General features: G+C 62.8%; 1 protein-coding gene across 2 annotated transcripts; it reads right to left on the bottom strand.

Annotated features, from left to right (window-relative positions):
- Positions 1-7,733: 7,733 nt before the first annotated feature.
- On the bottom strand, positions 7,734-11,474 carry ACTA1 (actin alpha 1, skeletal muscle). Of its 2 annotated transcripts, XM_080651315.1 has the most exons (7): positions 11,257-11,474; positions 10,323-10,463; positions 9,900-10,224; positions 9,528-9,689; positions 9,238-9,429; positions 8,940-9,121; positions 7,734-8,850 (listed from the first exon to the last, which is right to left on the bottom strand). In XM_080651315.1, exons 2-7 carry the CDS (start codon positions 10,449-10,451, stop codon positions 8,707-8,709), a joined length of 1,134 nt encoding a protein of 377 aa, XP_080507441.1. In that variant the 5' UTR covers positions 10,452-10,463; positions 11,257-11,474; the 3' UTR covers positions 7,734-8,706. The 2 variants fall into 2 exon arrangements, with proteins under 2 accessions (XP_080507441.1, XP_080507442.1); XM_080651316.1 differs by lacking the exon at positions 11,257-11,474 and having other exon boundaries at positions 8,445-8,850; positions 10,323-10,561.
- Positions 11,475-11,738: the final 264 nt, after the last annotated feature.

Raw genomic sequence — 11,738 nt, forward strand, 5'->3', positions numbered from 1 at the left:
CGAACCCTGACCTCCTGGTTCATAAGGTCGACCCTCAACCACTGAGCCACACTGGCCAGGCTGAGGGGGCAGCATGAAAGGGCCCTGGAAGCACCAGAGGCGCCTTCGTCCTTGTGCCTGGAGGACCCCCACACACACACACACCAAGTTCAGGTTCAGGGACAAGTTCCCTGCACAGACTGGACCTGGACGGACCCCCCCCCCTCCCCACTCCGAGGCTCGCCCATGGCTGCCTGGGACCTAATAATACGCACAAATCAGAAGGCGGGCTGCGGGCCCTGGCCATGCAAGGAGAGGCCGAAAGCTGACACCGGCCGCCTATCCCCGTGGCCTTGCCCTAAAGTGGCAGGGCGTCCGCCCCAGGCCAGGGCCCCCCCAGGCCAGGCCCTCCCCCCGGGCCAGAGCCCCCCGCCGGGTGTGCCAGGCGCCCTATAACGAGAGGATGAGCGTGCTGGGGGGAATGGCAGGCATGTGGCCCAGCTGTCGCGGCGAGCCCAGCCCAGAAAGGCTGCCCTGTCCCTGTCCCTGTCCCCACATCTTCCCTGGCCCCGGCTCCAGGGCCAGCGCAGGGCAGCCCTCCCCGGCTCTCGGTTACATGAGAATGAGCCCAGGAAATGGTCAGCCAGCCCCGAGAATGCAGAGGCCGCTGAAGAGGGAGAAGTCAGAAACCTGGTTAAGGAAGGTGGGGGGCTCTGTCGTCCAGGCTGACTCTGACTGGGGGTGGGGGGGCGGGCTGTAGGAGGAAAATGCCTCCCACCATCTTGTGCCCAGCACCCCCACATTCCTTCTGGGCATCCACGACTCCGTAGAGAATAACAGGCCAGAGACTGGGGTTCTTTTTTTTTTTTTTTAATGTTTTTTTTAAAATATATCGTTATTGAGCCCTAACCGGTTTGGCTCCGTGGATAGAGCGTCGGCCTGCAGACTGAAGGGTCCCGGGTTCGATTCCAGTCAAGGGCATGTACCCTGGTTGCGGGCACATCCCCAGTAGGGGGGTGTGCAAGAGGCAGCTGATTGATGTTTCTCTCTCATCGATGTTTCTCTCTATCCTTCTCCCTTCCTCTCTGTAAAAAATCAATAAAATATATTTTTTAAAAAATATATATATATATCGTTATTGATTTTAGAGAGGAAGAGAGAGGGGGGGAGAGAGAGATAGAAATATCCATGATGAGAGAGAATCATGGATCGGCTGCCTCCTGCATGCCCCGCACTGGGGATCAAGCCTGCAACCCGGGCAGGTGCCCTGACTGGAATCAAACTGTGACCTCCTGGTTCATAGGTCGACGCTCCACCACTGAGCCACGCCGGCCGGGCACCAGGGGCTTCATGATGCAACTTTAGGTTGAGATTCTATCATCCACTCTCAGCCTCACTTTCCAAATCTGTAAAATGGGAGCCCTTCTGGCTCTCCTCGGGAGCCGACTGCTCCTAGCCCACCGCGGGGCCAGCCGCTCAGCTCAGTCGTGACACCGGCCGCTCAGCCAGCAGCCTGTCACCGAGCCCCCCATGGAAGGAAGGAGGTGGCTCAGGGGGCCACATGATTGGGGGGGGGGGCTTGGCCACTGCTCTCAGGGAGCACCTGAGATTAATGAGACCCACAGCAGGCATTTGGGGCCTGAGAAAGGATCCCAGCAGTTCAAGGTCAGGCTGCCCTTGCCCCTGGGGCCGGCACATTGCCCCTGGGGCCAAGGATGGATGGGCACACACAGGCTCTGCTCAGGAGAGAAACAGCTCAGGACACCTAATGGGATAAATGGAGGCGCAGTGAGGGGTGAGCCCCCATGTGTGGGAGAGGCCATGTCTCAGGGAGTGGGGCCTTGGGCTCCCTCACTGTGTTCAGAGGGGGCGGGTGCGGCACGCACCGAGTCTGCGGGCCCTGTCCTGCCCCGCCCCACCCCGCAGGGCCCACCCGAGCCGCTCCTGGCTTTAATTTGGAGTCTAGAGCCTGCTCACTTGTCCAAGCAGAACGGGGGGACATCAGGCCACTCGTCAGCGTCCCTCTGCTTCCTTCTAGGGTCAGGCCGAGCGCGTGAGGGAGTGGACAGCTGTCTGTCCCGGGAGTCCCCAGGAAAGATGGACCCGCGCCAGGGCCGGCGCCTGCTCCTGTGGGTGCAGCTCGGGCACTCGGGCTGTGCCAGGCTCAGCAGCTCAGCCGCCGGGCCTCCGCCTTGGGGCACAGGCAGCCCTCCCCCGCCCTCCCCCCTCCCTCCCCGGGCCTGGGTCCCCCGGATCTTGCTCTGAAATGGGGATCCTTCCCAGGAAAGACCAGAGCTGCTCAGTATCCTCTCCAGCCAGCTGGGAGCGGGGAGAGAGCAGCACGGGAGGTAGTGGGGGGGGCGGGGGGACAGGGGGAGGGGCACCATCTAAGGACCCAGGGGACACATTGGCTCTGGCTGTGCACCCCTCAGAAAGCACCCCAGATCCCCAGTGAGAGCACGCACCAGCTCCTCGCCCAGTCCCTCTAAGGCAGTGGTCGGCAAACTGCGGCTCTGTTGACTAATGAGTTTGCCGACCACTGACCTAGACTCTCGATTCCAATAATTACAGGCTGTTGTTGTTCCTTGTGGTTAAGCCCCTACCCCAGTGGTCGGCAAACTCATTAGTCTACAGAGCGGCAAACCGTGGCTCGCGAGCTGCATGTGGCTCGCGAGCCGCAGTTTGCCGACCACTGCGTAAGGCACCTTGATTGACACGCTCCGCATCCGCCTTTAATGTGATGCAAACAAGTTCTCTCCGGAGCCAGAGCCCAGACAGCAGGCTCCTACCTGGATGCTCCCCACGCCAGGTGGGCCCTGGCTGGGTTTGCTCAGTGGATAGAACGTGGGCCTGCGGACTGAAGGGTCCCGGGTTCGATTCCCGGGCAAGGGCACATGCCCAGGTTGTGGGCTCAGTCCCTGGTGTAGGGTGTGCAGGAGGCAGCTGACCTCTCTCTCTCTCCCTTTCCCTTCCTCTCTGAAAAAAACAAAAACAAAAAACGTAAAAAACACACACAAAAGGGGACCATCGCCATGGAGATTATCCAAGACATCAGCTCCCTCCAGATGGTGCTGAGCCCCAGGGGGCGCAAAGGCACCTGGCAGCACCCCTCCTGAGCCCTGCCCGTGACCTTGTGACCTCGGAAAGGCTGTACACGGTGTTCCCATCACAGACCAAGGAGAGAGCAACTCTAACTCTTCAGGCCGGAGGCGGAGGGGGTGAGGGTGGTATGGGGGGTGAGGGTGGTATGGGGGGTGAGGGTGGCATGGGGGGGTGAGGGTGGTATTGGGGGGTGAGGGTGGCATGGGGGGTGAGGGTGGTATGGGGGGTGAGGGTGGTATGGGGGTGAGGGTGGCATGGGGGGGTGAGGGTGGCATGGGGGGTGAAGGTGCTATTGGGGGGTGAGGGTGGCATGGGGGTGAGGGTGGTATGGGGGGTGAGGGTGGCATGGGGGGTGAGGGTGGCATGGGGGTGAGGGTGGTATGGGGGGTGAGGGTGGCATGGGGGTGAGGGTGGTATGGGGGGTGAGGGTGGCATGGGGGGTGAGGGTGGCATGGGGGGTGAGGGTGGTACAGGGGTGAGGGTGGTATGGGGGGTGAGGGTGGCATGGGGGGTGAGGGTGGCATGGGGGGTGAGGGTGGCATGGGGGGTGAGGGTGGCATGGGCGGGGGGGGCAACGCTCTCCTCACAACAGCAGGTGGGCCGCCTTCCCCCCACAGCAGAACGGAGACAGTTTGTCCCAATCCCCCAACACTGCAGGGCTGGGCCCCCCACCCTCACAGAGGGGAAACTGAGGCTCAGAGACACAAACGACGGGCCGGAGGGAACACCGCGCGTAGGATGGTGGCGCGGCCCTCCCATTTCTTTCTTTTTTTAAAAAAATGTGTTTTTATTGGTTTCAGAGAGGAAGGGAGAGGGAGAGAGAAACCTCCATATGAGAGAGAACCATGGATCGACTGCCTCCTGCACCCCCACACTGGGGATGGAGCCCGCAACCCGGGCCTGTGCCCTGACCGGGAATCGAACTCTGACCTCCTGGCTCCTAGGTCGCTGCTCAACCCCTGAGCCACGCCGGCCAGGCTTCCACTTATTTCTGATCATCCTCTGTCCGCTCCACTCTGACCACCAGTGGGGCCTCCCGCTCTCTGGTGGGGTCACAGGTAAGTGCCCATTAGCACAGCTTCCCTGAGCCCCTCCTGCTGCTGCCACCCGCTCCCCCCCCCCCGCCCTCCACGGGGTGCCAAGCCCAGGCTGCTGTTCCGGTGCCTCCCGCTGGCTCCCCAGTCCTCCCTGGGGGGCCTGGCAGCTCCGCACACCCCCGCAGCAGCGTAGCCGCCTGGTTATTAAAAAGATAATTCCTAGTTAGGCCTCTACAGGACTCCCTGGGCCCGTCCTCTGCCATCGGTTCTCTGCCACTGGGCGCTTACCCAACCGGGCGGATCTGAGCAGGCGCTGGGATAAAAATAGAAGCGGGCGGGGGAGCTGGCACCGGCTCACCGGGTGGCAGGCGGTGGCAGGCAGCAGGGCTGGCAGACAGCTGCGGCCTCCCCTCCCCCTCCCTCCCCCCTCCCTCCCCCTCCTGCTCCTCTACCCGCTCTCCTCTCTTCTCTTCCCTTCTCCCCTTCCTCTCCCCTCCCTTCTCCCACTGCCCTTCCCTCCTTGACACCCCTCCTGTGTCCCCCTCTCCCCCCTCCCCCCATCCCAGCGCACAGAGCACAGATCCTGGGAGCCGACTGACTGGGTAGAAAGGATGGAGCCTGGGAGCGGGGGAGGGGGGAGGGTCTCCTCCAGGCTCACTGACCGTCTAAGAGCCCCCGCGGCGGTGCCTGGGTGGGAGGGAGTGCAAACAGCACCAGCCGCCCTGCTCCTGCGGGTGGGCTTCCTCCAGCGAACATTCCAGTTCCCAGGAGCCTCCTGCCCGCTCCAGCCTGGAACCCACTGAGAGGAGGTACCAGGCTGCACCCCACCTCAGGCCCAGGCTGCACCCCACCTCAGGCCCAGGCTGCACCCCATCTAAGGCCCGGGCTGCACCCCATCTCAGGGCCAGGCTGCACCCCATGTCAGGGCCAGGCTGCACCCCACCTCAGGGCCAGGCTGCACCCCATCTCAGGGCCGGGCTGCACCCCACCTCAGGCCCAGGCTGCACCCCACCTCAGGCTCAGGCTGCACCCCATCTAGGGCCCCAGCTGCACCCCACCTCAGGGCCAAGCCTGCTCCGTCCCCCCAGCAGCTGTCCCTGGCTCCCACACCGGCCTGCTCACAAGCTCCAACTGCCCCTCAGCTCAGTGAGGATCTGATGTGAGTCAGAGAACCGAGAGCTGCCACAGAGTCACAGAGTTCTCCCTCCTGCCCACACGATGCCAGTCTCTCTCTCTCTCTCTCTCTCTCTCTCTCTCTCTCTCTCTCTCTCTCTCTCCTGTCTCTCTCTCCATTGCTCTTGGAATAAAGAGAAAGGAAACAGACTTTAAGACCTCAGAGGGAAAGAGATCAACCAAAGAACATACATGCACAGGTGCCCGGCCCATGGACACAGACAATAATGTGGTGAAGGCCTGGGGAGGGGGTATCAGGGGGGCGGGGGAAGGAGGGGAAATAGGAGACATCTGTAATAGAGTCAACAACAGAAGAAGAAGAAGAAGAAGAGGAAGAAGAAGAAGAAGAAGAAGGAGGAGGAGGAGGAGGAGGAGGAGGAGGAGGAGGAGGAGGAGAAGAAGGAGAAGAAGAAGAAGAAGAAGAAGAAGAAGAAGAAGAAGAAGAAGGAGAAGGAGAAGGAGAAGGAGAAGGAGAAGGAGAAGGAGAAGGAGAAGGAGAAGGAGAAGGAGAAGGAGAAGGAGAAGGAGAAGGAGAAGGAGAAGGAGAAGGAGAAGAAGAAGAAGAAGAAGAAGAAGAAGAAGAAGAAGAAGAAGAAGAAGAAGGGGAAGAAGAAGAGAAAGAAAGAAAACAAACAAAAGAGAAAGAAAATATCGATGCTCAGCAATGAAGGGTCTGCTCAGGTGCCTCTCTGCATCCTCCACCCGCCCCCCCACTTCCTCCCGCAGCACCCCCTCCTCTCAGGGCTTGGGCCCCACCTGGCTGCTCCTCCTCCACCCGTTAAACCTGCTGACCCTTGCCCTGACCGGTTTGGCTCAGTGGCTAGAGTGTCGGCCTGTGGACTGAAGGGTCCCAGGTTCGATTCCGGTCAAGGGCATGTACCTTGGTTGCGGGCACATCCCCAGTGCGAGGTGTGCAGGAGGCAGCTGATCGATGTTTCTCTCTCATCCATGTTTCTAATTCTCTATGCCTCTCCCTTCCTCTCTGTAAAAAATCAATAAAATATATTTAAAAAAAACCTGCTGACCCTTCAAGGTTCCTCCACCTGCCCTTGCTCCCCGGCCCCCAGGCGCCCCTGGCTTGTTCTCTGCTGTCAGGGCCACGCCCCTGCTTCGCAGCACCTGAGAATTTACAGACTTACACTTCGAGGTGTTAACTGTCTGCCCCACGACATGGTCAGCCGAGGGCTGGCCACCCCCCCCCCCGCCCCCGGTTCCTGGCTCACCGTTCATCTGCCATCACAGGCCGGGCCCAGAGCATGCTCAGTAAGCGTTTGCCGAAGAAGTCAGCCAATTAGTTGATGACTGAAAGCTGTGCCAATTAGCAGGGCCATAGTGGAGTGAACATGAGTTAAAGAATAACCAATGGTCAAGCATCAACCTATGAACCAGGAGGTCACAGTTCCATTCCCGGTCAGGGCACATGCCTGGGGTTGCAGGCTCGATCCCCAGTAGGGGGCGTACAGGAGGCAGCCAATTGATGATGTTCCTCTCTCCTTGGTGTTTCTATCTCTCTCTCCCCCTTCCTCTTGGAAATCAATAAAAATTTATTTAAAAGAATAAAGAAAGTTTAGCTCCTTTCAGCCAGTGCCACCTTGGGATCACGTGTGATCACATGTGACACAGACAGCTGACCTCTGACCCACTGCCCAGACCCCAAGGCTCCTTCACCTGTCTCAGGAGCCCGGCCCCAGGTCACCACAGGGTCACCAATGCATGGTCTGCCCAAACCAGTCGCTGAAATACCACTCCCGGCTGCTGGGATCGTGCAAATAGACTTTGATTTCTGTTTATTTATTTTTTATTGTTCAGTTTAATATTTTTAATATTAACATACAACATATTTCTTGAGGGGGGGGGAAGGTTGCAAGAAATATTAAAATATAAAAAGGCAAAAAACCCCTGGCTTGTTTGGCTCAGTGGATAGAGTGGCGGCCTGTAGACTGAAGGGTCCTGGGTTCAGTTCCCCTCAAGGGCACATGCCCGGGTTGCAAGCTCGATCCCCAGGGTGGGGCGTGCAGGAGGCAGCCGATCCATGATTCTCTCTCATCATGGATGTTTCTCTCTCTCTCCCTCTCCATTTCTCTCTGAAATAAATAAAAAATATATTTTTTAAAAAAGACAAAAATCACCGAGGCTGTCCTGGGGACTTATCACTCTAACCTCCATAGTTTGTCCTTTCGCCCTTCATTCTTTCATTTTCCCTGGCTCAGCTGACCCTGGTGCCAGGTGGCACATTGGCATCGGCTGCAAGGCCCCAGGCCCCTCTGCCTCCCAGCTGGTGCCCTGTCAGCCCGGGAACTCTGCCAGGGAAAAGACTGCAGCTATTTTATTTTATTTTAAATATATTTTTATTGATTTCAGAGAGGAAGGGAGAGGGAGAGAGAGAGAAACATCAATGATGAGAGAGAATCATGGATCGGCTGCCTCCTGCACATCCCCTACTGGGGATCGATCCCGCAACCCCGGCATGTGCCCTGACCTGGAATCGAACCCTGACCTCCTGGTTCCTAGGTCGACACTCAACCACTGAGCCACACGGGCCGAGCTACTCTTCTCCCAGACACTGCCTTGCTGGGGGCTCCCGGCACACGCGCCATCCTTTCTGAAGCGCTCCAGTGGCCTTCCCTCCTCCCTCCCCCCGCCCCCAAATCTGGGCGCCCCTCTTTCCCAGCCCCGCAATGAAGAGCGCTTCTCTGCGCCACCATCACGTGGCACGAAGCAAAAGGCTTTCCAATGGAGAAGGGAAGTGATCGTCTTCACTCACAGGTGAACACGGGTGGGTTCGTTAAACGCCAAACACAACCCTTTGGGTCTGGGGAACCCGGGGAGACGCGCGGGAGTGGAGCCGCAAGCCCTGCGGGCGGCTCTCGGGCTCAGCACCACGGCCAGCGCCCGGGCCTGGGCCAGCGGAGCGCGCTGCGGAGGGGAGGGCGCTGGGCGCTCAGCGCTCGCCCCCGCCCGTGGGGCCTGACGCGCCTGCCAGTTTGGAGAATGGATGGGATCCAGAGGGGAAACCGTGACCCCGGGGAGACTTAACTAGGGTCTTGTAGGAAGTGCACTTTGTATTGTGGAACGTGACGCAAGAAAAGGGGGTCCCTCTTGGCCCCCCTGTCCCCCGTCGCCCCCCACCCCGGCCCAATCAACACGACAAAGAACTTGACGCCGCAGCATAACAGGGTGGCTGTGTTTAATGCTTCGAGTGTTCCTTTTCCTTCCACAGGGCTTTGTTTGAAAAATAACAAAATGAGGTAAATAAGTTAAGGTATGTACACGTTATAAACACTGTGTCGGTTTGCGGCGGCAGCGGCGGAAGCGGCTGGAGACAAAGTTGCCGCGGTGGCTCGGGTCGGCCGCCGGCCGCTGGGCAGCTGTGTCGTCCTGAGGAGAAGGGGCGCGCCGTGGGCACGCGCGGGGTCTAGAAGCATTTGCGGTGCACGATGGACGGGCCCGCCTCGTCGTACTCCTGCTTGGTGATCCACATCTGCTGGAAGGTGGACAGCGAGGCCAGGATGGAGCCGCCGATCCACACGGAGTACTTGCGCTCGGGCGGGGCGATGATCTGCAAAGACAGAGCGTCAGGTGGGGGCGGCGGCGGCTGGGGGCCGGGGACCCGCGGGCGGGCGGGCAGGGGCGCGGACGGCCGCCCACCTTGATCTTCATGGTGCTGGGGGCCAGCGCCGTGATCTCCTTCTGCATGCGGTCGGCGATACCCGGGTACATGGTGGTGCCCCCCGACATGACGTTGTTCGCGTACAGGTCCTTCCTGATGTCGATGTCGCACTTCATGATGCTGTTGTAGGTGGTCTCATGGATGCCCGCCGACTCCATGCCTGGGGGGCGCGCGGGGGAGCGTGAGCGGGTGCGGGGAGGTGGTGGGACCCGCGCGCCCCCGGGGACGAGCGGGGATGGGCGGGGCCGGGCCGGGCCGGGCGGGACCGGGGCTCACCGATGAAGGAGGGCTGGAAGAGCGTCTCCGGGCAGCGGAAGCGCTCGTTGCCGATGGTGATGACCTGCCCGTCGGGCAGCTCGTAGCTCTTCTCCAGGGAGGAGGAGGAGGCGGCCGTGGCCATCTCGTTCTCGAAGTCCAGGGCCACGTAGCACAGCTTCTCCTTGATGTCGCGCACGATCTCACGCTCGGCTGCGGGGGACCAGGGCCAGAGGGGAGCCTTCAGCGCGGGAGCCCGGGACCCGCGCGCCGCCCGCCCCGCCCGCCCAGGATGCCCGGCCGCCGCGCACCTGTGGTCACGAAGGAGTAGCCACGCTCGGTGAGAATCTTCATCAGGTAGTCGGTGAGGTCGCGGCCCGCCAGGTCCAGGCGCATGATGGCGTGCGGCAGCGCGTAGCCCTCATAGATGGGCACGTTGTGGGTGACGCCGTCGCCCGAGTCCAGCACGATGCCTGGGGGGGAGGGGGGGCGGGGCAGGGGTGAGCGGCCTCTCCAACCTGCGCGCGGGCGCAGCGTGGCGGCCCGTGGGCGGGCGTGAGGCCGGCGGCCCTGGCGCTCGGGCTGCGGGGCGGGCGCGCACTGGGGGGAACGGGCGCGCACTGGGGGGGGGGACGGGAGCGCACTGGGGGGGGCGTGGGGGGGAGCGGGGAGCGGGCACTCACCGGTGGTACGGCCGGAGGCGTAGAGGGACAGCACGGCCTGGATGGCCACGTACATGGCGGGCACGTTGAAGGTCTCAAACATGATCTGGGTCATCTTCTCCCGGTTGGCCTTGGGGTTGAGGGGCGCCTCGGTGAGCAGCGTGGGGTGCTCCTCGGGGGCCACGCGCAGCTCGTTGTAGAAGGTGTGGTGCCAGATCTTCTCCATGTCGTCCCAGTTGGTGATGATGCCGTGCTCGATGGGGTATTTGAGGGTCAGGATGCCCCTCTTGCTCTGGGCCTCGTCGCCCACGTAGGAGTCTTTCTGCCCCATGCCCACCATGACGCCCTGCGGAGCGGGGACACCGAGCGCTCAGCACCCGTCGCCTGGACTCGGGGCGGCCCAGCCCCCTCCGCCCAGCCCCCACCGCCGAGGCGCAGCCGGACCTGGTGGCGCGGGCGGCCCACGATGGAGGGGAACACGGCCCTGGGCGCGTCGTCGCCGGCGAAGCCGGCTTTCACCAGGCCGGAGCCGTTGTCGCACACGAGGGCGGTGGTCTCGTCTTCGTCGCACATGGTGTTTGGTTTCTGCCAGGACAGAAGGGCCGCGGAGATGCCGGGCGCGTCGGTTCAGGAGGCCTCGCCGCCCGAGCGCTCTCCGGCCCCGCGGGCCCCTGCGGGCACGCCCAGCCCCGCCGCGGGCGCATCAAACCCGGGGGACGGGGAAGGGACGGCCCCCAGCTTCGCTCCCCCGGCCCGGGGCTGCGCTGAGCCTAGGAGAGGGACACGGGGCGGAGACCACACTGGGAATCTCTCCGGCCCGGGACCCTAGGCGCACGGCGTCCCCGGACACCCTGTGCCTTCGCTGCGGGCAAGAGCCAGGCACGAGCGCCCCCCCCCACTCCTGGCCTGGGGTCTCACCCCCGGAGGATGAGGCCCTGATACCCGCTCGCTGGGCGCGTGTGAGGGCGGAGGGAGCTGGTGGGAAGGGCCGCGATGCCCCGTCCGGGGAGAAACGGCCCCACACGTTCCAGACTCCCACCGCGCGCCCTTCGCCGGCTGGGGGCCGGGCGGGGAAGTACAGGCCTTGGCTGCCCCCCGGCTCTGGCGCTCGGTCGGGAGGGTTTGCTTTGGGGACGTTGGAAGGAAGCCGTGGATGCGCCTGGGCGCAAGCTACCTGCCCGGCGGAGCGGCCCGCAGCGGGGTGGATGGGGAGACGCTGGAGACATTTTGCAAAGGCGGATTGACTGTCTCGCGTCTCCTCTGTAAGACGAGGAGCGTGTGGCTCTGGGGGCCCAGGCGCAGGGCGCGGCCTGGGGCTGATCAGGGAGTGGCGGGGGGGGGGGGCTGTCCCTCGGTCCCCTTCTTGCTCCTGCCCTACCTGGGCGGGTGGCTACACCTGTCGCTCTCCGGCTGCGGCTTCTCTGGACTGTCCGCTGCGGTGGCCGAGGGCGCCCCCGCGCAGGGTTTATATAGCCCGCGGGCGCTCCCCCGCGCCGCCCGCAGGAATGTCTATCCCCTTCTCGGGCCATATTTGGGTGTTGGGCACTGGAGACCCTCCCACGGCCGGTTCGCGGCCTGGGCCCCCGCCCGGGTCCCCTGCGCTGACCATAGAAGGAGCGGCCTGGCCCGCGCCCAGGTACCGCGGGCCGGGCCGTATATGGAGTGTCTCCGGGGCCGGGCGGCCCCTCCCGACCAGGCCCGGTGGCCCGCGGGAGGGGCCAGGGTGGAGCGAGGGTCACGGCCGCGCCTGTGGCTGCACCTGTCCTGCCCACGGCCGCCCCGCCCCGCCCCGTCCACTCTGCGCGCACTGGGCTGCGCACTGGGCGGGCGCTCAGGCCGGCGATCCCCACGTGTCTCCGC

Source organism: Plecotus auritus (assembly GCF_963455305.1).
Source record: "Plecotus auritus genome assembly, chromosome: 14".
Taxonomy (NCBI): Eukaryota; Metazoa; Chordata; class Mammalia; order Chiroptera; family Vespertilionidae; genus Plecotus; species Plecotus auritus.

Coding starts and splice junctions, on each gene's coding strand:
- ACTA1 (XM_080651315.1), bottom strand. CDS start 10,451: ATGTGCGACGAAGACGAGACCACCGCCCTCGTGTGCGACAACGGCTCC. Junction 9,690..9,899: donor CGCCTCCGGCCGTACCACCG/GTGAGTGCCCGC, acceptor CCTCCCCCCCAG/GCATCGTGCTGGACTCGGGC. Junction 9,430..9,527: donor CTACTCCTTCGTGACCACAG/GTGCGCGGCGGC, acceptor GGTCCCCCGCAG/CCGAGCGTGAGATCGTGCGC.